General features: G+C 42.5%; 1 protein-coding gene across 2 annotated transcripts; it reads left to right on the top strand.

Moving 5' to 3' along the window:
* Window positions 1–326: 326 nt before the first annotated feature.
* ccdc6b (coiled-coil domain containing 6b) lies at window positions 327–27,367 on the top strand. Of its 2 annotated transcripts, XM_017484063.3 has the most exons (9): window positions 327–689; window positions 3,663–3,812; window positions 8,055–8,183; window positions 11,329–11,432; window positions 11,588–11,748; window positions 12,662–12,818; window positions 15,041–15,141; window positions 22,115–22,236; window positions 25,013–27,367. In XM_017484063.3, exons 1-9 carry the CDS (start codon window positions 417–419, stop codon window positions 25,175–25,177), a joined length of 1,362 nt encoding a protein of 453 aa, XP_017339552.1. In that variant the 5' UTR covers window positions 327–416; the 3' UTR covers window positions 25,178–27,367. The 2 variants fall into 2 exon arrangements, with proteins under 2 accessions (XP_017339552.1, XP_017339553.1); XM_017484064.2 differs by lacking the exon at window positions 22,115–22,236 and having other exon boundaries at window positions 25,013–25,177.
* Window positions 27,368–27,894: the final 527 nt, after the last annotated feature.

Below are 27,894 nucleotides of genomic sequence, written 5' to 3'. Positions count from 1 at the left end.
CGGCAGCTATATTGACTGCTGACCACTCCTGAGCTCAGAAAACGGTTTCGTTTTGAGTCTCCAAGCGGTTTTGACCTACTGTTTCGTTATTTATAAGTATTTATGAGGTCACTCAATCCACCCTACCACCCCCCAATTATTATTATTTTATTTTGTCCTCCTCCACTCCGGCGTTATTTTTCCAAACTCGCTTTTCGTCAATTCCCGCCTCCTGCGCTGTGAATGGCTGGCAAGCTCATACCGACAAGCAGTCCACCTATCATAGAGAGTCGGCTGAGATTCCCAGCCACTCACAGCACAAGACGCCTGGAGAGGCGGGGTTTGTTATCGAATGCGGGTGGGAGGAGGAGAGAGGAAGAGCTGAGAAGTGAAGAGAATGACGCTGCTGAGCTACACATTGCTGCCGCTTGTCTCAGATGCTCGCAGTGATCATGGCGGACAGCGCGAGTGAGAGTGACACTGATGGAGCGGGGAGCAGCTCGGCTACTCCCCAGTGCTCCACTTCTTCCTCTTCCAGCAAACAGCAGGGGTTCGTGATTTCCCCATTCCGTCTGGAGGAGCTGACAAATCGCCTAGCGTCCCTGCAGCAGGAGAACAAAGTGCTGAAGATCGAGCTGGAGACGTTCAAACTGAAGTGTAAAGCATTGCAGGAGGAGAACAGAGACCTGCGAAAAGCCAGCGTCACGATTGTAAGTGCAGGACCGAGCAGCGTTCACTCGCACCGTGTTCATCCGTGCCTGCGCTTCAGGGTTGTGCGAGGCGTGTCGAGCTTGGACTGCGTCTAGCTAATTATTTGTTTTGAGTGGTGTTTTGCTAGGTAGAACGCGCCGTAGCTAGCTCATGTTGTTAACCTTCCCTGTTGCCAGGTTAGCTTGAAGGCAGCTTGACATTGCTGTCACTTGTGACGCAAACATTTGTTTTCGCACGTGCATGTCTACTACTACTAACTCACCGTGTTGAAAATATTAGCTGCAATGCTAATCTCACGTTCTGAATAACATGACATTCTCTTCATTTAGCTGTAAAAGCTAAACAACCTCGTTAGAAAATAACACACTAAAGCACTACTGACAGTTTTAAATACTAAATTCCGTCTTTAAAAAATAAAATAAATAAATAACAGTTTTATCATTACCTGAATATAGTAATTGTGTAGTTTGAGCGTTGAGCTTGTTAGCTTAGAGGTTTGTTAGGCCCTAGCCAGGCTGGAGGTCAGATAACTGCTAGGAGTAATAATTGTTTGGAAATAAAACATTATATATCCAGACAGCTGTCACTGCTGTTAAACTGTTAAATTAAAGCCCTATTTAGACGGGATGAGTTTTACTTCAGGAGGTGGGGGAGTGTAATTATGTTATTAAGGGTATCTCTGGGATTTTATTCACGTTAGTAATTTTATTTATTCATTTTTAAAATGCATGTTCATTTTATTTATTGTTTGAAACATGGTAGAACATTATGCAGCATTTTAAAGTATTTAAAATGACTTGTAGAAATAACCTCATATCATACAAACCATCTGTGCGTTCAAGTCCTCCTTGGAAGTCTGTGTTTAAGAGTTGGGAAGCCGTACTCACGACATCACTTTGGTCAGAGTAAGATGCCGGTGTACCTTCTCTTAAGCCGGGTTCACACTGTACGGTTTCGGCCACAAGTTGCTCGTCTGAGACAAATTTTGAGAATCCTAAAAGATTTCTATAATCCTAGGCCAAAATCTGTAGTCTTCGATTCGTAGTTTGACATGTTCCCCGACAGCCGATTAATGGCTGTCGCGATCAAATTTTCCGTACGAGTCTTCTTGTGTTGTCCGTTTTTCATGTCTTGACTGTCGTGCAGTCTGAAGTTAATGACAACTGAGATAATACAGTGTGACATGGCTTACAGCGGGGATCGTGTTCGTACAGTCTGACAAGCAACAGTCGCAAACGACTATTAAAAATCGCACAGTGTGTACCCAGCTTTAATCAACTACAAAAAAAAGTTGCTTGAAAACAAATACCGCTACTTCCAGAAAATGAACAACGAATGTGCTTCAGACACGTTTCTTTAATCAATTTATGAAGCTGCTGTAAACTTTATCGTTACTTATTATATTGTAATTGTACAACGCTATCGTATTTTGTTCAGGCAATTAGCTTGTTTTATTGTAAATTAAAAAAAAAAAAAACAGCTTGACAAATACTTGCTGCATATACCAAACACGTAATAACTGGAATCGGCTTCTGAGATGCATAAACGTTCAATTTCAACAAATTTACCGTCAACTTCAAACGTTGCATCCATCGATTCCACCTTGTTTTCTTACTGACCTCAACTCGGAAAATCCAGAGTTTCCCACTCGTAATTACGACTTTGTGGTGCCGTTTATGTGTGCTCAAATCCTAAATACGATCTTTCCAACAGGACTTGAACGCGCCACGTGTCCAGACTGTAAAAGATTCCATAATGTCCTGTTCTTCCCAATAAAGATGCCCCAGGAATATCTTTTCTATCACTTCCTGCCTTAAAACAAAATATACCAAATATTGTCAGGGTTTAAAATGCTGTACAATAACATATAGATGTGTTTGTCAGAGAAGCAACAATTTTAATGTGACCTACTGTTGATGAAGCGCAACCTGAGCAGCCACAACCCTACAGGTGTTAATAATAAAGGTCACAGCAATCAGTTTGTATTATTATGAGGTGTATGTGATGCACATGGAACTTTATATGTGACAACCATGTGTACATCGTGTAGACGCTCATCTCTGTGATCAATTATGAATTTACCATTACCAGGTCTGAATTTGGTTGGGTAATGGGCAAAACAGTCCATTCAATCCACACAATCACTAACTGGATCATATTACAAAATATCCGACCATACTGAACCAGGGCTTCCCCAACAGAATTTTATATTGATCCAGATTTGCATGCTAGATCGGTTTTAATAGTCATGAATAGTACGCATGCAGTGAACTCGTGCAACGCATGCAGTGACCTCGTGCAACTCATGCATTTCTCTTTTTGTTCCCTCAGGATTATATTGCAGATGGACCGTTTTGTGTTTTGCAATAAAATTTATTATGCGATGGTATTAAAGAGAAGTGAAACTATCGCAAAGACGTTATTTATACAAGCTTTCATCAACACGGAAACTCGGTGGTGCCAGCTTTGGTGACTTTTTAGGCGGCAAATTGTAGCAATATGAAAAAAGCACTAACATTTAGTTAAACGCACCAGTATATTGTTATACTTTTTGCACAAAAACCAGTCTGTGACCCAGATTGTTATTGCTCAGTGTGTGAAATGTAACCTCGAATCACATCAGACCGCCATCCAGAAAAGTCATAATGTATAGTCATGAATGTAATATGAATTCAGCTTCCTTGTTTATATTCACCACTCCAGCTTTTTTAGACTGTGTGTCCTTGCTTGCCAAATAGCTCATAAATAATTGATAACGAGTCAACTTTTCATCATGGAACGCATTTGCCTGGAATGAATGTCCTTGAGTCCTTAATTGCACATTTACATATTTTCTATGGGTTTTGGTGCTTTTGACAGCTCACGTTAGAGACTTCGTGATTTGTCAAATAGCCCTCAACTCTTACTTGAAGTGCACACTTGTGGACTTGTAATTGCTTTATTTTTTAAATGTCACACTTTCTGATCTGCAGCAAGCCCGAGCAGAACAAGAAGAGGAGTTCATCAGCAACACGCTGTTCAAGAAGATCCAGGCTTTGCAGAAGGAGAAAGAAACTCTTGCTGTCAATTATGAGAAGGAAGAAGAATTCCTCACCAACGAACTCTCTCGCAAACTTATGCAAGTAAGTGCCGAGGCTCAGCAGAGACCGGGCTGGCTTTAAGTTTGCCCGCAAGACATGTAGGCCTATGGAATCAAGACTGTACTGAGAGCTGCCTTTTATGTTCTGAATGCTGCTGGGTAAAGTGACGATATATATAACCATCCCCTCTGAAACTATTGGATTGGCAAGGCCAGTTTAAAAAAAAAATAAAAAATTTAAATGAAGACATTTGGGTTTGAGATCAAAAGATGAATATGAGAAGAGGGTTTAGATTTCAGCTTTTATTTCTTAGTATTTATATGTAGATGTTAAAAGACAGAACATTATGTAGAACATTTTGCATCAGACCACCCAATTTGTAGGAGAGCAAACACATTGGCGCACGTGACTGTTCCTTGTTACCCAGGTGTTTCCTGTTAGATTGATTGATTGTTTAAACAATAAATAGATCTGAACATCTGCTATTGATTTTAGCCTTCACTTTCACCTGTGAAGACGGAATTTGTTGTTAAAAAGGATAAACCAACATGATGATCAGAGAGCTGTCTATGGGAGAAAAGCAAGCCATTTTGAAGCTGAGAAAAGAGGGGAAAATCAATCCGAGACATTGCAGATACATTGGGCATAGGCAATTCAATGACTTGGAATGTCCAGAAAAAGAAAGAAACCACTGGTGTACTGAGCAAAAGACATCGAACGGGTCGGCCAATTAAAACAACAGCTGATGACCGAAACATTGAGAGCTGTGAAGAAAAACCCCAAAACAACAGCCTCCATAGGGCAGGGGTGAAGGTAGCACAATCCACCGTTCAAAGAAGACTTAGAGAGCATAAATATAGAGGTCATACCACCAAGAAAGCCAGATTGGAATTCACAAAGAAATACAGAGATGAGCCACAAAAGTTCTGGAACCAAGCTTAAGCTCTACCAAAGTGATGGAAAGGCCAAAGTATGGAGGACGAAAGGATCTGTTCATGATCCAAAACAAACAAGCTCATCTGTGAAACATGGTGGAGGTAGTGTCATGGCTCCTTCTGGTACAGGCTCACTTATCTTTACTGATGGTGTACCTAATGATGGTAGCAGCAGAATGACTTCAGAAGTTTACAGGAACATTTTATCTTCCAGTTTACAGAGAATTGCATCCGAATTAATCAGGAACAACTTTATCATGCAGCAAGACAGTGATCCAAAACACACTGCCAACTCAACAAAGGACTTCATCCGGGGGGGGTGGTGGTGGTGGAAGGTTTTAGACCGACCAAGTCAATCATTCCCCGAAACGAACAGCAAATGAAAGAGGCTGTGGTGGCATCCCAAAAGAAGAAACGAACAATTTGGTGGTCAAGGAGTCGCAGGCTTATTGCAGTTACTGGAAGCAAGTGACATTCAACCAAATATTAAGTGTTATTTACTTTAATATACTTCAAGATTTATCTGGTTCTATACTTTTGCCAAAAAAATTGGGTGGAAAAAATGGGTTTTATGTTGTTTAAGACATCCAGATGTAAATATTAGGAAATCAAAGCTGAAATCCTAAACTCTCATGTCGTATATATCTTTTGATCTCCAACCCAAATGTCTTTGGTGTATAACACAAAGAAATGAATACGTTCAAATGAACGTACACACAATGTCAATATTTTATAATGAATACAAACTCTGATTTTAACAGTTGATTTAAAATTCTAAACAGACTATTTATACCTAAACAATTTATTGTTGTAGATCTTTTAAATGAAAGTTTAATTGGACCTTTTTATTTCTGATATCCTGATATGATATTTTTGTCACATCACCCATCCCTAGTTTTGACCTAGCTGGTGTTTTGCTTTAACTAGGTCACGCGAGATGAAAGAGGCTTCTAGAAGCTGCGGTTGTAATGGATTCATTATGCAGCTGTGAAGCAATGCTTTCGTCTGCTTTAACTTAATAATGACATGCACTGTGGATTGTGAATTGGCAACAACGCTGAGACATGAACTATCCTGACCGGCTCTATTTTTAGAACCTGGAGTGCTAAAATCAAGCTAAACAAACACAGCGGTTCCTCCTTATCATATCTGCATTGAAGACATGTGATCAGGACCTCTTGGTCTTTTTTTTTTAAAATTTATTTTATTAGATTTTTTTTAAAAGCAGTTTTAGTATGTGTACATGTACAGGACAGAGAGAGTACTGTGAACAGTTTGATTATTGTGCTAACTTGATGTAAAATTCGTTGGTAAAATGCAGACTATCAGTTCCTGTTTCGAAGGAGGAAACTAGGTGGGACGTTACATGATACGAATCAGAAGAACTTCATTTCTGCTGTAATCGGTCTTCAGTAGGAAAATTTCATGTCATGATTACCGTGACCAAAAAATATCACGGTGATCGGTATTATCACTGGATTGTTCAAATGTACTGAAAATGTACAAAAGGTACGGAGACACACACTGAAGTCATTTAAACAGGGTTTATATTTGACTATGAAGTGATGGATGGTTGTCACTGTTTTTTAAAAAAAAAATTATTTTAAATTATGTGTCAGATTTGTTGAGACATGAAATCCACAGCAGTGGTTTTGTTGGCCAAAAAAAACAGGGGAGCTGAACGGCTTTTGTTTTCGTTATTGCCGAACACGTGACGAGTAAGGAATAACCCGTCTGTACAGGATTTCAGATTTCAGTGCCACTATCCCCCACAGTGTGTTATTCTGCTTAAACCACAGCGATTTGCCCACAATTACAATGTTTAGATTATTAATGAGTGACATTTTTAAAAGTTTGTAGTTAGATTTGATGTTTGGGACATTTTGCTCACCACAGCTCCCTTTGTCCTGGAACTTTGACTGATACAGAGTGTTTACTACCAAGACCTTCTTTTTCTGCACTTTCTTCTTCTTCTTCACCTTCTTCTTCACCTTCTTCTTCTTCTTCTTCTTCTTCTTCTTCTTCTTCTTCTTCTTCTTCACCTTCTCCTTCTTCTTCACCTTCTTCTTCTTCTTCTTCTTCTTCTCCTTCTTCTTCTTCTCCTTCTTCTTCACCTTCTTCTTCTCCTTCTTCTTCTTCTTCTCCTTCTTCTTCACCTTCTTCTTCTTCTTCACCTTCTTCACCTTCTTCTTCTTCACCTTCTTCACCTTCTTCTTCTTCACCTTCTTCACCTTCTTCTTCTTCTTCACCTTCTTCACCTTCTTCTCCTTCTTCTTCTTCACCTTCTTCTTCTCCTTCTTCTTCTCCTTCTTCTTCTTCTTCTTCTTCTTCTTCTGCTTCTTCACCTTCTTCTTCTCCTTCTTCTCCTTCTTCTTCTCCTTCTTCACCTTCTTCTTCTTCTTCTTATTCTCCTTCTTCTCCTTCTTCTCCTTCTTCTTCTGCTTCTTCACCTTCTTCTTCTTCACCTTCTTCTTCTTCTTCTTCACCTTCTTCTTCTTCACCTTCTTCTTCACCTTCTTCACCTTCTTCTTCTTCACCTTCTTCTTCTTCACCTTCTTCTCCTTCACCTTCTTCTCCTTCACCTTCTTCTCCTTCACTTTCTTCTTCACCTTCTTTTTCTTCTTCACCTTCTTTTTCTTCTTCACCTTCTTTTTCTTCTTCACCTTCTTTTTCTTCTTCACCTTCTTTACCTTCTTCTTCACCTGCTTCTTCTCCTTTTTCTTCACTTTCTTCTTCTTCTGCTGCTGGTGCTTCACCTTCTTCTTCTTCTTCTTCTTCTTCTTCTTCTTCTTCTTATTCTTCTTATTCTTATTCTTATTCTTCTTCATATAGAGTTGGGTTGTCATTATGGACTTGCCTTTATCACCTGAGGACAGTGTAGGAATGCCTGGTAGCTTTACGATGATTATTTTGCTCATTTGCATACGGTATATCAGACAGTGATGAGGCAGAAAAGTAGCACCTGGCCTGTTGGTCACCTTCTGCTGACCCGTCTCTTGCATCTGTATTAAATAGGAAAGGTGGAAAAGCGCTATCCGTTTGTAATTTGCTTAAAAGAAGCATAATAATGCTGAAATTTTGGGGGAAAGTCTTGCCAAGCAATTAAGCAGTGAGTCATATGCTTTCAGGGAACGATTTAAGAGAGTGGATTTTGTCGAGCTGTTTCCCAAGGTCACATTCAAGGCTTTCAGATGTGTGTGGGTTGTTTATTTATTTATTTTTACATGAAGTCGTTTGCATGGAACCGAGTGGATTCTTCCTCCTCATTGATATGCAACTGTCAGCATGAATATTTCATAGAACCTCTCTAAAAGCTTGTTTCTCCTTTCTTTCTTCTCTTCTCTCTTAGCTTCAACATGAGAAAGCTGAGCTTGAGCAGCACTTGGAACAAGAGCAAGAGTTCCAGGTCAACAAACTGATGAAGAAGATCAAGAAGTTGGAGAATGACACCATCTCCAAACAGCTCACCTTGGAGCAGGTACACTTGAAGATTCCTGTTTAGAAAAGTCCTGCCCAGTGATTGCAGCCTTCTGAAGTAAAGCACGTTTCATGTACTTGTGAGAGAAATTCACCAGCAGGGTTTTGAATGTGAATTGCCAAACCAGTTGTAGTTCATGCTGTCAGGATTCTGCACTTTTGGAGGACTCTTTACAAGCAAGTCTGTGCATGGCTGATAGCAGAGCAGCATTTTCAGCGGGATGTAAAATATAGAAAAACCTTTTTTAATCCTATCTGTGTCTGAACCTGCAATGTGCCGTCTGCCTAATTCCAGCATGTCAACGTCTGTAAGAGGTAATAAATGGATATTCCGTTTAGGATGGGGGGGAAATTGTAAAACATCTTTCACGTATTACTTGATTTTTTGCTTTGTGACATGTTGCGTTATCATGCTGGAAGTAGCCATTAGAAGATGGTAAATTGTTGGCTTGAAGGGATGCACATGATCAGCAACGTTACTCAAATAGATTGTGACGTTCAAGCGATGGTTGATTTGGTAATAACGGGCCCGAAGTGTGCCAAGAAAACATTCCCCACACCATTACACCACCTCCACCAGCCTGGACTGTTGACACAAGGCAGGTTGGGTCCATGGAATTCATGCTGTTGACGTCAAATTCTTCCCCTGACTTCTGTGTTCCTCAGCAGAAATTGAGGTTCCTCAGACCAGACTACGTTTTTCCAGTGTTTCCATCAGAGTGAAAACGTCCGGTCCTGAGACAAACCCAAAGCCGCCAAATGCAGCGTTCACTGCCGTCAGGACGTTACGGCCATCTGTAACCCGGGAGCCAAGGGAATAAAATTGGCCGTGCTCTCTGGGTGGACAGGATGGCATTACTCCGTCTCCGCTGTCAATCACAGCAACACGGGTCATGGGTATATTGTAAGAAGGATATACTGGGCAGATAGAGCTGGCTTCATGTGTTTCAGCGGAAGCACATGTTAGCCATCACACTCCTTGGTTGGTAGCTGTCGTATGATGTCTGGCAAGTAGGAATTGGCAAATGAGGGAGAAAATACGGAAAACCAGGCGAGGTTTTTCTTTTTCATATTTATGACTGATTTCATGTAGGACGTAACAAATACCCACGTAGTGATTTTTATTTGAATATTGCTGCTACAAATGGTCAACCAGGTATTCAAATACCTGTAAGCACTCCAGTCTGACCGAGGAACTCTACAAACAACGGTATTGAGTAGAAGCTAACAAAACAAGTAGAATTATATTATGTCACGGTGTATGCTCCGATGGTTACCTCACCGGTAACTATTTATTTATTATTATTTTCAAAATGCCGGTTAAAGTGGATTTCTATCTATTATCATCTACCTGTCTGTCAAGTTCCTTACTAGTGTGGTGCTCATCCCTTTTTGTTTGGATTTCCTCATCCGACGTTGGCTCTATGGCCAGCTGCCCTGCGTACGATATAATGGCTGCATATTTGTGTGTGTTGACTTGAGACTTGACTCTGACTTGCACATAGCGACTTGTGAACGTCTGACACCTGCTGTGTCCACAAAACCACAGCCATATATGCATGGGTTTTGCACGTAGCAACATTTTACAGCAAGTACATGTGGTGGTGTTGTAGTTTGGCTCAGATGGATTTTTAACATGTGCTCATCGTTTATATGTGCATTGTATGTATTCCGAACGAAGCTTCTGCGCAAACGTACAGCGTCTGTCGTCATGCCAACCATACAATCGCGGAGAAAGAAAGCCGTGGACGTGACCCCGAATTACCTAATTATTGGATTTTTTTTTTTTGCTTTGTTGACAAATATAAAAACATGTCAGCAACGTGGGGGGGGGGGGGGGGGGTGTTTCCCACCAAATCTTAGTCACTTTAATTTGTTCTACTGCCCGACTGAATCCTCCAAACTGCATTTCCTCAAACACTTCTTTGAAGAGATCGTTATTACGAACATTTCTTCCGTCCAGTCTCTCGACAATCTTTTTGTCTTTTAGTATGTTCAGCAAATATTTTGTCTCCTCCGTCGACCAGTTCCTTCCACCGGACGCCATATTTAAGACGTCAACCTACACACTACCGCGCATGTGCACGAGGAATTTTTTAATCTGATTGAGAAAATAATAGGATTCAAATGTTTACATGGTCATTTTTTTTCCCCCATCTCGATTGAATTAGAAAAGGAATAAACCCGCCCCTTCCAATCGATCGGAATTTCAATCGCGTCGATAAAGGGGTTTACATGAAGGCTTTTCGGTCCGATTGAGCCGTCAGTCGGATTACTGTCGGATTATTTGGTTGCATGTGAACGTAGCCAGTACGGATGTGTGATATGGACTTGAAACTATATCACGATATGTTCTGGTATTTATTTCCGATAACGATATCAGTGATGATATAAATACAGTACCGTGCACCGCTGTCTTTGGCTACAAGTGACGGCTGTGTGCGGTCTTGAGAGCCTCAGAAACACAAACATTGATCTAAAAGTAAAAGTGATTTTCTGGAAGCAAACCAGTTCCAGATCGTAGAGGTACAGTAGCTCCTCGTTTAGCGATGAACTCCTCCTCGGCTTCACGTCCGCCTTCCGCCGTACTCGTCTTCGCTCTGCACGTGAGCTGCGAACGGGTCGCACGAAGAAATACGTCATCGACTAGGCTTTATCGTTATTATCACGGGAAGACTCATTATTATCGTGGGGAGAATTTCTACCGGTATATCACAAATGATAAGATGTCGCCCATCCCTGGTAGCCAGTTATGCTGAATTCTCAAATCTGATTGGTCAGGTGTGTTTTTATTTATTTTTTTATTTTTATTTTCTGTAACAGCAGTGCTGAGTAGTGCGGACTGTGTAACTGAGATCACCGTATTAGCAACTTATTCACAGGGACACATTAATGTAAGGATGAACCAAAAATGGATTCATTTCCTATAACAGCAAGCCCTGTTTTGTTTTATTCTTTAAAAAAAAAAAAAAAAAATCACCCACCACCTATCTTCAAGTAATATTTCCTGCCTTGTCACACGCCTTTATCAGAGCCATTAATATACTCATGTGTGTGATGAGGCATGTAAGGACAAATGAGTTTGCGTTCTACTTGGTTTTTCTACATTGTTTTTTGGGATTATTTAAAATTTTGTTTTATTCCAGCTCAGACGAGAGAAGATTGACTTGGAGAACACACTGGAGCAGGAGCAGGAGGCGCTGGTCAACCGACTGTGGAAACGGATGGACAAACTGGAAGCTGAGAAAAGGTTTGTGGTGATCTGTTCTTCATAGTGGAATAGAGACTCTTGTTAGAATTGCTGGCCCATTGTTCGAATCTTAGACACTTTAGCACGTAGCCATGTGTCATGCTGACGGTATTGTATTCGTAACATCCCGGTCCTGCCGTGTCCCGTCCGTACAGAATTCTTCAGGAGAAGCTGGACCAGCCGGTCTCCGCTCCTCCATCCCCCAGGGACATCTCCATGGAGATCGACTCTCCGGAGAACATGATGAGACACATCCGTTACCTGAAGAGCGAGGTGGAGAAGCTGAAGAAGAACCTGCGCACTGCTGAACTGCAGCGTGAGTGCTAAAAGCCCACTGAGGTCCACGTTCTCACCTCTGCCTTTCAGCAAGGCTTGTTGTGTAGGATACGACGTAGCAGGAGGTGCTGTATGTGGTTTTGTTTCAGCTCTCTGGTTGACACATGATGAAATATGACACTTTTAAGAAGGCTTTTTTCTTTCCCGTGAGATTATTGAGAGCTATGGGCTGATGACGGAGATGTTTCGGTCAGTGTCCACTAGATGGCGCAGCTGCATATAGCAAAATAAATCCTTTCCTGAGCACCACGCTGATGAAATCCTCAGCTTGATTTCCTCACATATTGCAACTGGGTCTCTTGGGGAATGGACATTATGCCAGAGGCAAACATTTATTTACGTCCCTGACAACTGTCACCATCCCATTGAGTAAGAAATGCAAGGCTTGAGTAAGATCATGTAGACTTGCTCAAAAATATTATTTTTAATCTATTTAAAAAAAAAAAAAAAAAAAGTGGTGTAACTGTCTACGATTTTGTCCTATTATCAGGAGATTGCAAGGTTGCAAATTCCCACCAGGGAAAAGGAGCTTGGATGTCCTTATTTTCCTCTCCTTTTGAGTTTGTCCAGACCAAAGGATCCAAACTGCAAAGTATTTAGTGTGGTCCTGGTTAAGGCTTTCTTTTACTTTCAAATTACTTTTATTGAAGTCTAATACCATGCATGGGATATGCAGTCTTGCCCTTGTTTTTTTTCCCCCCACGTTCTCATGATCTGAAAGACAGTAATGACATTGTCAGTTAATCTAATGACCTGTATTAAAAATCTCATTGGGTACAAGTCAAATCCAGTCCTGATTCGGTCCGGGCATCCCTGTCGCACGTATACATATACACGTCTCTGCTGTCATTGCAACGTTATCGAAACATCTGATGTTGTGTATGACTTCTCAGACACAGAGAATCGAGCTCAGTACATCGAGGAGGAGCGGCTCATGCGGGAGGAGAACATTCGGCTCCAGAGGAAGCTGCAGCGGGAGGTGGAGCGGCGCGAGGCTTTGTGCAGGCAGCTTTCTGAAAGCGAGTCCAGCCTGGAGATGGATGACGAGAGGTACAGAGACAGCGATTTAAAAAAAAAAATAATAATAATAATTCAAAAAAAAAATTTAAGATTATTTTTCCTTACCTTCAGCTTTACTCATGAGCTTGTGCATTAATGCAGCATTAAGAGAGACAAAAGGAAACATTAGCAGCATGAAGTGTGTTTGCCACAGGGGTTAACATGATATTTTATGCCTACAACATGACTACAAGCAAATAGCCAATAGCATTATCGTGCCTACACACACACAGAGACCATTATTCACGATCCCCTCCCTTCAAAAGCTAGCTTAAAAAGGTATGTTTTCAGCTGAGATCTAAAAACCTCTAGATGGAGCCTGCCAAATACAGAGTGGAAGACAATTTCTACTGTTAAAGCTCCGTTTGACAACAACTTAGAAAATTTTATCCGTCGATCTTAACGTCCTAGACGATTAGAAATCGGAGACATGTTGTGAACAGCTTTAAAAACCCATAATAAAATCTTAAAATCAATCCTATACTGAACTGGCAGCCAATGGAGATAGGATAACACTTGAGTAATGTGCAATCCCCCCGCCCTTTTTTTTGTGGTGGTCTACGGCGTTCTGTGCAAGCTGCATACGAGATAATTGACGCTGACTGATCCCTGCATAGAGGGAGTTGCAGTAATCTAGTCTAGAGGTAATAAAAACATGAACAACAATCTCCAGATCTTTAAAAGTACGAAAGGGTTTTAGCCTAGAAATCAGTCAAAGTTGATGAAAAGTACTTTTTCAGATTTTTATCTGTTTTTCAAAGCTGAGGGACGAGTCGATTATGACAACCCGTTTAACCGTTGTTTCTAGGGAAGCAATAGTGCTGGTAATCCTCTCTCTAACTTTTAGTGGACCAAATATTATTATCTCAGGTTTTCTTTCATTAAGCTGAAGAAAATTATTAGACCTCATTAAGACAGACCAATAGGGACTTCAGCTGCGTGTCATCTGCATATATATGATAAGACATGTCCTAGCGAGGACAGATGGACCCCAGCAGGTGCATACAATGAAAACAACGTAGGCCCCAGAATAGATCCCTGAGGAAGACCAGATTTTAAGGGGAACCACACAGGATGACGTGTTTGCAAAATTAGCAGAGAATGTTCTGTTCTGTAGATATGAATAAAACCATTTTAGAGCCGTCCCACATACGCCTTCCTCACACCCCAGACGTTCTAAGAGAATCGAATGCTCCAATATAATTAAGACAAACGCCATCCCAGAATCAACCGCCATCGGTAAATCGTTCACAACTTTTACCAGAGCGGTCTCTGTACTGTGACCAGCTCTAAAGCCAGAATATCATTTTCTGATTCAAAAAAAGTGGTTATTTAGGAAAGAACAACCTTCTCTAAATGTTTTTGTTAAAAATGGTAGGTTAGAAATTATTCAGCTGTGTAAAATCAAGGCCTTGTTTTTTAATTAAGGGAGAAACCACTGCTTGCTTAAGACCGGGTGGAACAACACCTTTAACTAAACTATTCACAATAGATAGTATACTAGGGCCCATGGTTTCAAACAGAGCTTTTAAAAATCGAGGAGGAATCGGATCCAGTGGAGTAGATGACTATTTCATGTGCGTAACGTTAGCTGCTAGGAACTGGAAGAGAGACCAGATCAAACCCATCAAATATACAAGAACTTGAGGGCTCAGAAACCTCAATAATAGAAGAAACTGTGTTTGCTGCATACGCCTCAGCAAAACGATTTGCTGTCACCTCCTTTACCGGTTGAACATGACAAATCAGCAGGTCGGCTTTCAGATATAAAGCAGATATATACGGTAACTATCCTCTGTAGTCCCATTACTGATAGACAAACCCATGGATAAAACCAGGTCAAGTAGCATCACAGACTGACTGTGTTAAGAGTCAACAAGGTCAAATAACTGCTTTCCCAAAGGATTATACCGGCAATACATGAAAATTAAAATCCCCGATAATTAAAACATTATCAGAGGTCAGAACAGTAAAAGAAAGAAAATCTGAGAAGTTCTGAATAAAGTCCTTCTATCTCTCTCTCTCTATATATATATATATATATATATAAGTTTTTTTTGGGGGGGGGTTTGGTTGGGGGATACAAATTCTATGTGCTTTTACTATAAAATTGTAAGCATCCTATAGTCTTGGAAGAATTGACAGCTGTAAACACAATACATACATACAAACGTATTATACTCTGATCAAATGTCTTTTCTGTTTTTCTATAGGTACTTTAATGAACTGTCGGCCCAAGGCCTTCGTCCTCGCACTGTGTCCAGCCCGATCCCTTACACACCCTCCCCAAGCTCTAGCAGACCCATATCACCAGGTACACACACTTCTTGTTAATGCTCACCAATAAAATTAAAAGAATAGTATTTCAGTGCAGTTGCATGTTCTAGAGGTCGACTGATTGATCGGTTTTGCCGATTAATAGCTGATAACACGAGTGAGGTATCTCACTATGGGAAACGCCTGGGGCGTGACCGATCCCAGAAGCACCAATTACACCACATCTGTCAGTTGACGGACAAATCACGACAGTGATGCAGGAGTCCCGCTTCCCTCATGTATATCACTGCAAGCGGTCCCCACTTCATTCTCAGCATAGCTATACTCCGTACGCCCATAAATGGTTCCCATGAGGTAGCCCTCAGCCCTTCCGGAGGACCGAGTCCCATGCTATTATAACCTAATATAATCGCTTCCACTCCCCAGTGGGACAGGCTCTGACTTGAAATAGATTTACCCTTATGAGAATCAGCCCATGAAATACATAACTGATTACTCTTCCTTAGTGCTTTCATCCTGTCCACATAGTGACGCGGTGCACGGACAGGGCACGAGCAATGAAGCCGCTCATCCTCTGATGAGGAAAAAGCCTGCGGATGGAAAGCCTGTAAATCCACCTGTTTACAGGCGAGAGCTGACTTGCTCACTTTAGGCACAAACGCTGGATTAGTTTTGAGAGTTATTCTAGAGTAATCCATAGCGAACTGCATACAGGAGTTATGAACTGACAAAGTGTGAAGTTCGCTAATCTGCTTTGCGGTCGAAAGAGCCAATAATAAAATAGCCTTTAGTGAAAGGAGCTCTAAATCAATACAATCTATAGGCTCAAAAGGGGGTTGAGAGTGTGCACTAGGGACCACAGACAGCTCCCATGGTGGAATCGGTGGCTTTGAAAGCCTGTGCAACATCATGCACCTCTAAGGCTCCAAAACTTATCCAAAAGTTCCTGCAGAAAACATGACTCATCCGCAACAGAACAGAGAAAAGGGACGATGTGTCTGTGTGCGCACCATCGCTTAAACACACTCTATTTCCGATCACACACAGAGTGCATTGAAGCCGCTCTTGCATTCTGAATATTCTCAATCACCCTCACAGGCAAACCCGTAACACTCAAGTTTAACCTCATGGGCCAGGGCCAGGAGCCACTTTCCTGGGGCCGGGTGAAAAATCTCCCAGTACACTTGAGAGAGGAGTTCCCTGCGCAGCGGGAGAGGCCAGGGCTGGTCGCATAGGAGTTGAATTACCTCAGTCAGCCATTTCCCTGTCCAGTTCGGGGCTATTCGTATGACTGGGTGACCGCAATTACTTACTCCTTTTTAGTGTTGGTACGGTCAGGCTCAGTGGAGTAAACGTGTACAGTAGTGCGTTTGGCCATGGGTGCACCAGAGCATCCACAGGCGCGTAGGCGCACCGTCTCTCACCAGAGAGAAGAATAGAGGGCAGTGAGGCGAAGAGATCTGCAGCAGCTTGGCTGAACCTCTCCCACAACTGGCTCACTACCTAAGGGTGGAGAGTCCACTCTCCGTACAGAGGGTTCCCCCTGGACAGGAGATCCGCCCCCACATTCATTACTCCCGGGACATGCATTGCCTGTAATGAATGAAAATGCTTCATACCCCACACACTCGACTTTCGTGCCAGACTGTGAAGCTGAAGAGATTGTGTGCCTCCCTGGTGATTTATGTACGCCACCACCGTTGTTGCCTGATCTGATCAAAATGTGGTGGTTCCTTAGGAACTGCACAAAATGTTTCAATGCGAGAAACACTGCTAACTGTTCTAGGAAGTTCTGTAGTGAGACGGCCCATCTCCCTTTCGCTATCCTGCCCTCGCACACTGCACCCCAACGTGTGAGTGACCCATCTGTTGTAACCACCTTTCACAGAGAAACTGCCCCCAGCAGTGTCCCTGACTCGAGAAACATGCAGAGTGATACGATCACTCTGCGGTAGAGGTGGCGTTTTGGACACAAACGCTGTGCCGCAGTCCAGTGCTGAAACTCTCTCATTCGCAACAGTCCCAGTGGAATAACCGAGACAGTTGAGGCCATCAGTCCTAACAGACGTAAAGATACGGGATCTTTTTCTCTTTCTGGAAAAGGGATAAATAGCCACGAATTGACCTGATGCGCTCCTCCGACAGAAACTCTTGATACAGGCCTGAGTTCAGTCTGAGACCCAGGTAGATTATCTCATTTTGGCACCCATCAGCTCTTCATCTCGTTGAACATATTTTAACCCTAACTTCTTTAAATGAGACACTAGCATTTTGCGCTCTCTCTCTCTCTCTGCCTTCTGCCATGACGGAGCGCACACCAGCAGATTGTCCAAATAAGCTGACACTCTAAGACTCATTATTCTCACTGGTGTGAGCGCTGCTTCGACACGCTTGCTGAACACCCTTGGGGCTAAAGAGAGCTCGAAAGGAAGTGCCAAAAGCCTGTGCCCCGATAGGCAACCCTGAGGGTTGTTCTGTGTGCCGGGTAGAGGCTTATGTGAAAATATGCATCCTTCAGACTGACGTAAGCCAGTCTTTGGGGCGAATAAATTGTGATAGCATCTTTAACGTCAACATTTTTGTACTTGTATTTTATGAGGTGTTTGTTGAGGTTCCATAAATCCAGAATGGGATGGAGACCCCCCCCCTTTTGGAAATGACAAAATACCGGGAGTAAAAGCCATGATTGCTGTACAACCCGAATGAAAGAGGTTATTTCTTCCTCTAAAATCTGAGCTGACTCCTCTTCTGCTGCTGACATTATTTATTGTGGATAAACCCCAAGGATGTACTACACAGGTGCACCGACTCTCCGCGTGAGCAGCAGGCGGTCTGTTGCAACTCTTGCTCACTGATGGCGCGGTGGCGGAGCTGGGGGTTGCAGCTCTGAATTGGACGTTATCGTTTTTATTTTCACACAGGTCTGTGCCCTTGGCCCACTGCCTGGATGCACAAGGAACATTTGCATTTGTTTCACACACTGTTAACCTCCTCCTCTGTCTTGCTGCATAACCCGGCGGGTGGAGAGGGGAGAAACAACATGGGGAGCACTGGGTGAACTGGTGCCAACACTCCAACCTGAGAACTGTTTTCCTCTGAACTTGAATTGGGATTGGGTGTTGAGCAGTGAGCTTCCTGGGGAGGCAAGTAACAAAAGCCTCTACAACTTTCTTGCGAAGGTCACGCTGCTGCCGCATATTTGTCACAGCACCTCCGAAAAGGGCTTTCAGCTCCACTGGAGCATCAAGGAACTCCGCCTTGTCCCTTTCCGATAGGCCTGATGCTCAAATCCACAGGGCGGGTGGGTGGGGGGATGACAACGACATCCCCAGCTCCTCCATACAGTGAGGGGGGAAAAAAGTATTTGATCCCCTGCTGATTTTGTACATTTGCCCACTGACAAAGAAATGATCAGTCTATAATTTTAATGGTAGATTTATTTGAACAGTGAGAGACAGAATAACAACAAAAAAATCCAGAAAAACGCATGTCAAAAATGTTATAAATTGATTTGCATTTTATTGAGGGAAATAAGTATTTGACCCCTCTGCAAAACATGACTTAGTACTTGGTGGCAAAACCCTTGTTGGCAATCACAGAGGTCAGACGTTTCTTGTAGTTGGCCACCAGGTTTGCACACATCTCAGGAGGGATTTTGTTCCACTCCTCTTTGCAGATCTTCTCCAAGTCATTAAGGTTTCGAGGCTGACGTTCGGCAACTCGAACCTTCAGCTCCCTCCACAGATTTTCTATGGGATTAAGTCTGGAGACTGGCTAGGCCACTCCAGGACCTTAATGTGCTTCTTCTTGAGCCACTCCTTTGTTGCCTTGGCCGTGTGTTTTGGGTCATTGTCATGCAGGAATACCCATCCACGACCCATTTTCAATGCCCTGGCTGAGGGAAGGAGGTTCTCACCCAAGATTTGACGGTACATGGCCCCGTCCATCGTCCCTTTGATGCGGTGAAGTTGTCCTGTCCCCTTAGCAGAAAAACACCCCCAAAGCATAATGTTTCCACCTCCATGTTTGACAGTGGGGATGGTGTTCTTGGGGTCATAGGCAGCATTCCTCCTGCTCCAAACACGCCAAATTGAGTTGATGCAAAGAGCTCCATTTTGGTCTCATCTGATCACAACACTTTCACCCAGTTGTCCTCTGAATCATTCAGATGTTCACTGGCAAACTTCAGACGGGCATGTATATGTGCTTTCTTGAGCAGGGGGACCTTGCGGGCGCTACAGGATTTCAGTCCTTCACAGCGTAGTGTGTTACCAGTTGTTTTCTTGGTGACTATGGTCCCAGCTGCCTTGAGATCATTGACAAGATCCTCCTGTGTAGTTCTGGGCTGATTCCTCACTGTTCTCATGATCGTTGCAACTCCACGAGGTGAGATCTTGCGTGGAGCCCCAGGCCGAGGGAGATTGACAGTTCTTTTGTGTTTCTCCCATTTGCGAATAATCGCACCAACTGTTGTCACCTTCTCACCAAGCTGCTTGGCAATGGTCTTGTAGCCCATTCCAGACTTGTGTAGGTCTACAATCTTGTCCTTGACATCCTTGGAGAGCTCTTTGGTCTTGGCCATGGTGGAGAGTTTGGAATCTGATTGATTGATTGCTTCTGTGGACAGTTGTCTTTTATACAGGTAACGAGCTGAGATTAGGAGCACTCCCTTTAAGAGTGTGCTCCTAATCTCAGCTCGTTACCTGTATAAAAGACACCTGGGAGCCAGAAATCTTTCTGATTGAGAGGGGGTCAAATACTTATTTCCCTCATTAAAATGCAAATCAATTTATTACATTTTTGACATGCGTTTTTCTGGATTTTCTTGTTATTCTGTCTCTCACTGTTCAAATAAATCTACCATTAAAATTATAGACTGATCATTTCTTTGTCAGTGGGCAAACGTACAAAATCAGCAGGGGATCAAATACTTTTTTCCCTCACTGTATTAAGTACATCCAGCCTAGAGAAACCTTTAACAGGCACCATGAGAGAAAAGGTTGTCCCCAAAACAGTGCATCTCTGCAAAGCAAGCTGGGATGGCTGAAATCAGCTGTTTGGCTGGGGGAGTGCGTGATGGCAGTCTCTGCCCATCATATAAATCCCTCTCTGTGCCCTGGCCTTCCTGTTGTGATGGCCAGTTGATAGAAAGTTTAGCAGCTGTTCTTCTACACATTTCAATAAGGTCCAAGACCCCCTGTATGGGGGAGGGAGACTCACCTGTCGCACTGCTAGGTCTGGAAGAGGGATTAGGAGGGAGAATTGCTTGATCTTCCTCCACATCATCTTCCAAGAGATGAGCAATCGCCTCATCTTCCTCATCCTCTTTATACCCTGCCAAGGGGTCTGATTAAAGGTGTGGGGGGGGGGGTTATTGGGAGAGATATCATCCATTAACTCTCTCCAGCTATACTGGGTTTGCTGAGCAGCCCCGTCTTTCTCTGTGGGTGGTGCAGAAAAACTTGGATCCTCCTTATTGACGGCAGCAACTCGCATTCTGCGCTCTGATATCCTTAACGGGAAAAGGGAGCAGTGTGGGCAGCACTCGGGATTATCAAGCACGGCCTGTGTTTGTCTAAATCCCAGACACGCAATGCATAGAGGATGAGCGTCTTTGGATGAAATCATCGACCCACTAGCACACGAGCAAGAGGGATCTTTACACTTTGTTGTGCTGATGGGTAGCAGTCACCTTAAGAGATGCAAACAATAAGATATAAACTCCGTACACCACTCAATGTGGGAGGATAAAGGAAAAATGAGCTGTAACGGCTCGTGAAGATTGAGAACTCTCCTCGACACACTAGTTCTGACCAGAAAACGACAACAGAAGAAAAAATTCCCTCGGAAGAATAAGGGAAAAATAGCTGCGTTCGGAGACGTACCTAAAAACATGAGCTCGTCGAACGAACTGTTTAGCAGCCACTCCCTGCGAGGATCTGACGAGGATAGCTTCCGTATAACGATCTCAAGGGAAAGAGAACGAGAATGACTCAGGGACCGCTTGCAGCGATATATATGAGGGAGGTGGTACTCCCACGTCACTGTCGTGATTGGTCTGTCAACTGACAGACGTGGTGTAATTGGTGCTACCAGGATCAGTCATGCCCCAGGCGTTTCCCATAGTGAGATACCGAGCGAATGCTTGAAACTATCGGTTATAGGCAAAAATCCACACCAGGGGTCTGCTTTTATTATATAGCACAAGAACGGCCTCTAGAGGCGAAATAAAAACCATCACTGACAAATTTTGTTGTGTTATTTATTTATTTATTTATTTATTTACTATTATTCATTTTCGATTGTCTCTTTATTTGGGGTTTTATTGCTTGGTTCAGTTTGGATGTATATCTTTTTTATTTAGTTTAATATTTATTAATAGTTGGTATTTATGTCAAAAAAGTACAGTACATTTTCACGATACAGTCAATACTGTTTGTAATAAAGCTCAGAATTACTCTACTTTTCAGTATCAATTAAAAAAATTATTCAGTATCAATTTAAAAAAACTATCGGGTGATTAATCGGTTATCGGCAGGTACTGCACAACTTGGTTATCGGTAAAATCCACTATCGGTCGACCTCTAGCATGTTCCCAGCTTTGATAGTTTTTGGTTACTACTATAACTTTAGGTGAAGAGTGTAACTAGAGTTTGAAGTTAACTACACAGTTAATAGATGTTTTCGGCCTGTGTTTTCTCACACCTCCATATTCAAGACAGAAGCCCAACACATTACAGGCCTGGCTCACACTTAGAAAGAATTCTTTCTCATTCTTTTGATCATGGATCAAGAGTATTCATGACAAACAAATACTGTAGTTTAGCCGTGCTTTAAGAAACAGATGATTTGTGCAGGTATTTTCTCTTTTCTTCGATCTGTCCGTGTAAAACACCACCTTTATAGAAATTCCATTCAACGATGCAATGTGCTCCATTTTAGAGTCTACCAAGGTTCTATAGCCTGTTTCTGTGATGTGTCATAAACAATATGCTGTGTTCCTCTGGCAGGGCTGTCATATGCCAGTCACACGGTGGGCTTTACCCCTCCAGCCACACTGACCCGTGCAGGCATGTCTTACTACAACACGCCAGGCTTACACGTTCACGTGGGAGCCTCACATGGCATTGCGGTGAGTCACTATCAGAATGTGTGTTTCATTTCCTCTAAACATCACCTGCAAACCCTGCACTTCATATCATTGCACAGTGCCCTGAAAGTCTGTACGATTACCAGCAATCTTGGAGGATTTTGAATCTAGAAAAACATCATTGGATTGTGTTTGTGTGGAAGGAAGGAGGACTTCAGTGGCTGCTTCAGTTATTCTGTTTGTGTGTGAAAGCTGAATCTGAAGCGTATAAGAGAGAACTGCAGCGTCCATATAAATCCTTATGACAAAAAGAGTGCTTGGTAGTGCTTGGCTTGGCAAATTAAAAATTGCACTTGTTGACAGTGTTCAAGCGAGCCACGTTGTACTCGAGTACTCAAGCTGGGACCTACGGGTCTCTGCCTTTTCTATTGGAATCTTCAGTATTTGTACAGTTGTAATAACAATTATTCAACCCCCATTGCAAATCAGGTTCATTGACAAAATTTACAGACTTTCTGCTGTTTGCAATGAACAATTCAAACAAAAGCAATTGAAATGGTTCAATGCAATGAACGCTTCAAGTGGTTTCCCCAAATTCAACTGAAAATGCAATTTATAATGACTTCTCCAGTTTCAAAATTATTCAACCCCATGAATAGAATCCCTCACAACAGCACAAATTTGCAAAACAGGTCTCAAGCACACCTGATGCAAATAATCAAGGGCTTCATTAGTTGCAACAGGTGTGCTTCAGCTGGAACACATGACATGAAATACCTGGACGGGGCAGAACAAGGAAGCCATCAACGCCTGCAGCCAGATTTCTGAGAAGGCAGGTTGTAAAAAACCCTCCAGTGACTTCAAAAGACCTGCAGCAAGACTTGGTGGCAACAGGCACTGAGGTTTCAGTGAGCACAGTAAGGCGTGTACTAAACACAGAAGGCTTCCATGCCAGAACTCCAAGACATACAGCATTACTGACCAAAAGCATAAGAAAAGTCGCTCAAATTCATATAAATAAGACACAGGAGTTTTGGGATTCTGTTGTGTGGAGCGATGAAACAACACTGGAACTTTTTGGTACGATGGATCAGCGGTATGTCTGGAGAAAGAAGAATGAAGAAAGAACACTCTGTCCACAGTCAAGCATGGTGGTGGCTCGGTGATGCTCTGGGGCTGCTTTGCATCCTCTGGCACTGGAAACCTGCAGCATGTGGAAGACAAGATGGATTCATTGAAGTATCAGGAAATCCAGGAGAAAACATGCTGTCTGTGAGGAAGCATCATTGGCCCTTCCAACAGGACCTTGATCCCAAGCGTACCTCAAATTCCACCAAGGCTTGGTTGCAGGAGAAGTCCTGGAAGATTCTACAGGGCCATCACAGTCACCTGACTTCAACCCCATAGAAAATCTCTGGTGGGATTTGAAGAAGACGATTGCAGCACGCAAACCCAAGAATATTACTGAACTGGAGGCCATTGCTCATGAGGAACGGGATAAGATTCCTCAGGAACGCTGCCAGAAGCTGGTGTCTGGCTCTGCATCTCGTTTGTAAAAGGTCATAACAGCAAAAGGGTGCTCTACTAAGTACTAAAGATGATTGCCATTAAGGGGTTGAATAATTTTGAGACCTGGAGAAATCATTACAAGTTGCATTTTCAGATGAATTGCGGAAACCACTTGAAGTATTCGTTGTGTTGAACTATTTTAATCGCTTTTATTTGATTTGTTCATTGCAAACAGCTGAAAGTCTACATTTTGACAATAAACCGGATTTGCACTGGGGGTCGAATCATTTTGCAACTGTACCTTCAAAAACAAAATAGATGTACAAATGGCTTAGTTGAATTTCTCAAAATGCAACACAAACTAGCAGAAATGCTTTTGATCCTATAGAGTGCTGACTTCACAGCACTTTTATTTTTAGGCATTTTTAACTTCCATATGGTGGTCGTTTTATGGCGTTTCCAGCAAAACTCTAATCAACAAACAGGGCATGCTTGGTTCTCTCGAGTTCTTCTTCTTCTATACAGCGAGGCCGCCCTTACTTATTTTGTCCTTCTCCTGTCATGCTCGTTGTGATCCGTGTGACAAGGGCCTTAATCACATTCTGCACAACCTTTCCTGAACATGTTTGGTTTCTGAGACATTAAACAATGCTTTCCTAACTAGAGGTCAACTGATAGTGAACTTTACCGATAACTAAATTGCGCAGTACTTGCCGATAACCGATTAATCAACCGATAGTTTTTAAAATTGATACTGAATGAAGGCGTAACACTCAAAAGTAAAATATTTCTGAACTTTATTACAAACAAAAACAGTACTGACTGCACCATGAAAATGTACTGTATTTTAATGAAATATTCATATATATATTAACTATTAATACATATAAAAGTAAATAAGATGTATATCCAAACTGAACGTAAAAGTAACACTCCAAATAAAAATAGACATCCAAAATTAATTTTTAAAAAACACTTCAAATAACAACAAAATTCGTCAGTGATTGTTTTTATTTCGCCTCTAGAGGCCGCTTTCGTACTGTATAATCTGTACTATGCAACGGAAACAACCGGGGAAAACCCCAGAAATCAGTGTGGATTTTTGCCGATAACTGATTGTTCCAGCAGTCAGTTATCGATGCCAATTAATCGCCAAAACCGATCAATTGGTCAGCCTCTATTCCTAACTATAGAAACTTAGCATTCCAAGCATAATCTTTTTCCCCATTTGAACAGATTTCACATAATCTCTGAAATGGACTCCATGATCCCAAGCCTGTTTTACATGCTCCATTTCATTCTCTGACAGAGGCCATCCCCAAGAAGAAGTAACAGTCCAGACAAGTTCAAGCGCCCGACGCCACCTCCTTCCCCGAATACGCAAGCTGGAGCTCAGCCTGGACCCCCTCCTCCTCCTCCTCCTCCGCCCCCTGCAGCACCAGCGCAGCAGCAGCAGCAGCCCGCACAGCCGTAATGCATGAGTTCAGAGTGGACTCGGACCAGAGCTACTGTATTCCCGCCAAGCCAAAGGCTTATCTATCCTATGTACATGGAATCAGCATCTTCCTCTTGCACTGAGAATCAAATAGGCTTCACTGTTAATCTGTGTTGTTTTTTTGTTTTTCTTCGTTATTTTTGGTTTCGACGGCAGTTCAGTGGTCTCGTGGCATTGATTGCAACACTAAACCTGCTTGTGTTTTTTTTTTTTTTGTTTTTTTTTTCTTCCCTTTTTCATTTCTTCCACTAGAAATCCCTCCTCTGAAAGAAATGCGTATAGCAGAGCGTGTTAGAGAGTGAAGGTAATCAATTTCTTGTTCAGCCTCAGCTTTTGGATTGATGGAGATTTTAGCACGCCTGTAACGCAAAAATTACCGCAAGAGAACTCTCATCCGCTTTGCTTGCAGAAAAGGGAGATGGAAAAATATGCGATAAATTAAATGGCTAGCAAGTTATGCCATTTTTACATATAAATGAGTCTTCTAAACAGTAGCACACTAGGCACGTGCAGCCGCTCAGGTGCTGCCGAGAGTTGCTTTTATAGGCACCAGATGGGTTGTGGGAAAGTGCAGCTAATGGCTTTTAAGGGAAGCGGAAGAGCAACCATGCAGACATGGTCAAATGACCAATTAGCCAGAAGCGCAGATGCTGCGGTGCCTGTTCACTTCGTGCTTAATAGCAAAATATGCTCACGTGGCAGTAAGCGTTTGTCCGATTTTGATAGACTGATTAGAGCATGCATGAAATGCAGCCTGGCCTTGCTAGGGAGATGATTGGCTTTCTATACACATGGTTCATTTATATATCTATATATAGAGATGTATAGATATAAAAACTTGTTGTTTTTTTTTTGGGGGGGGGGGGGGGGGGGGTTTGGCTAAAAGCGTGAAAGCATTCTTAATGGTGCAAAGGGAGAAAGAATGCTTTACTTATATGCTGCTGGTGGTGTATTGAAGTTTGACTCTGCCTAACTGTCAACATGTACTGATACACCAGTTTATTCTTTCTTAACGTGTTCGAATGAAACGCCTTGGATTAGGCAGAAGGACAGAGGTGTGTACGTTGTTCTCGTACCCAGTTCACCTCCACCCACATCCTATCCTTAACAGTGTCTGTAAATGGTACCACTGTGATTCCGCCCTGCCCCTTTCACACCCCCGTAACGTGTTCTCAAATATAGATGTGTGAATTGTTTTTTGAAGAGAAAAAAAAAAGAAAAAAAAGGGGGGGGGGTGTTGTGCTGTATAGACCCTCAAGGTATAAGTCTGTCACCGAGAGAAAGTGTAAATAGACATATGCCCTTTTTGCAGTATATGCTGGGACAGAAAATTTCAACCTTTTTTGGTGAAGCATTTGAAATGTCTCCCTGTGATTAGTATGCATCTGTGATCTCGTCTTCGACCTTCTCGTCTATGGGTGACGCTGGTTCGTATTCATTTATACAGCCTGTTCCACGTTACCAAATAGCATTCAGTTAGTGCAGCTAAAAAACATGTAATAAAAAAAACAAGGCAGAACAAGAAAACATAAAGCACTTACTGTCTATTGTGAAGAACGCTAATTTATTGAAAACAGATCAAAATGAAAATCAGCTCGGTGATAGAATTACCGGTACTGAGCAGCTCCGTCGTGGTTAAGGCACAGCTGTGTAGTGAGAACACTGTTTGTGGCATCGGGCCTCTGCAGTGTAACGACACCACGTCCTCCACCACCTGCTCCACCACTGCTGCTTTGGAGGAACTGCCTCAATACCAAACCTGTTTGAAGTTCGTAGGTGTATCTGTCTCTCACCGTCGTCGTCGTCCCCCCCCCCCCCCCCCCCCCCCCCCAAAAAAAAAAAAAAATCCCTTAAGGGGCCCTGGAAACATACAGGGCCCCCCATTTGTTTCCCTTTTTATCATTTCAATGTAAATGTAAATATTCGTTTCATTGTGTAAAGGAAAGACTTGTTTTACCATGGTTGCAAGTACATTTTGTGTTTTCAAGTTTGTTTGCCCTTGTCATTTTCTTTTTAAGACTGTTGACAAATGAATGTAACGTTTGCTCATGTTTTACTGCTATCTTCAATGTATGGAACACCTTTGAGCCTTAACTCACTGTGGTATTGCTAAATGTAAGCATTATCTAGCTTTTCCCCACATCAGATAATTAAAGCCTTAAGAATGTGGTTTCATTTGCCTGATCTTGAATCGTTTCAAAGTAATAACAGTTTTGTTATTACTGTAAAAACTTGTGTACTGAGTTTCAGAGAAGTGTTTACTACAGGCTAGGATGAGGTAAGAACCTGCATTGTACGCAGTTGCACTCTGTCCTGGATAAAAGCTTCTGCCGAATGACTAAAAGCATTATTCAAATGTAATCTGATTTAACTTTTCCAATTCAAACAGTTCTCACGGTAAAGGCACGGGATGAGCGTTTGCTCTTCTGTCAGAAGCTGCTGTGGAAAGTGAGCTCTTGACCTTGCACTCGGAGTATCAGTAGGAAAGTCCTCTATGCTGGCACGCATGCACTCGGATTCATGATTTTATCTGCTTGTGTAAACCGGATCTCGGGTTAGGCAAACGTAGAGTGGCTTTAAATGTTTAAATCCAGGTGCCCGTCATTGAAACCGGCGCTGGGTTGATCAGGTTTGCTGTAACGCACACGAATGGTGTACGCGTGCATGCTTCTGGACTTCAGCACCAACATTTGAGC

The sequence above is a fragment of the Ictalurus punctatus genome, chromosome 13, assembly GCF_001660625.3.
Source record: "Ictalurus punctatus breed USDA103 chromosome 13, Coco_2.0, whole genome shotgun sequence".
Taxonomy (NCBI): domain Eukaryota; kingdom Metazoa; phylum Chordata; class Actinopteri; order Siluriformes; family Ictaluridae; genus Ictalurus; species Ictalurus punctatus.
The sequence above is the reverse complement of the archived record's forward strand: the minus strand, read 5'-3'. Positions and strand labels throughout refer to the sequence as shown.

Coding starts and splice junctions, on each gene's coding strand:
- ccdc6b (XM_017484063.3), top strand. CDS start 417: ATGCTCGCAGTGATCATGGCGGACAGCGCGAGTGAGAGTGACACTGAT. Junction 3,813..8,054: donor TCTCTCGCAAACTTATGCAA/GTAAGTGCCGAG, acceptor CTTCTCTCTTAG/CTTCAACATGAGAAAGCTGA. Junction 11,433..11,587: donor AAACTGGAAGCTGAGAAAAG/GTTTGTGGTGAT, acceptor CCGTCCGTACAG/AATTCTTCAGGAGAAGCTGG.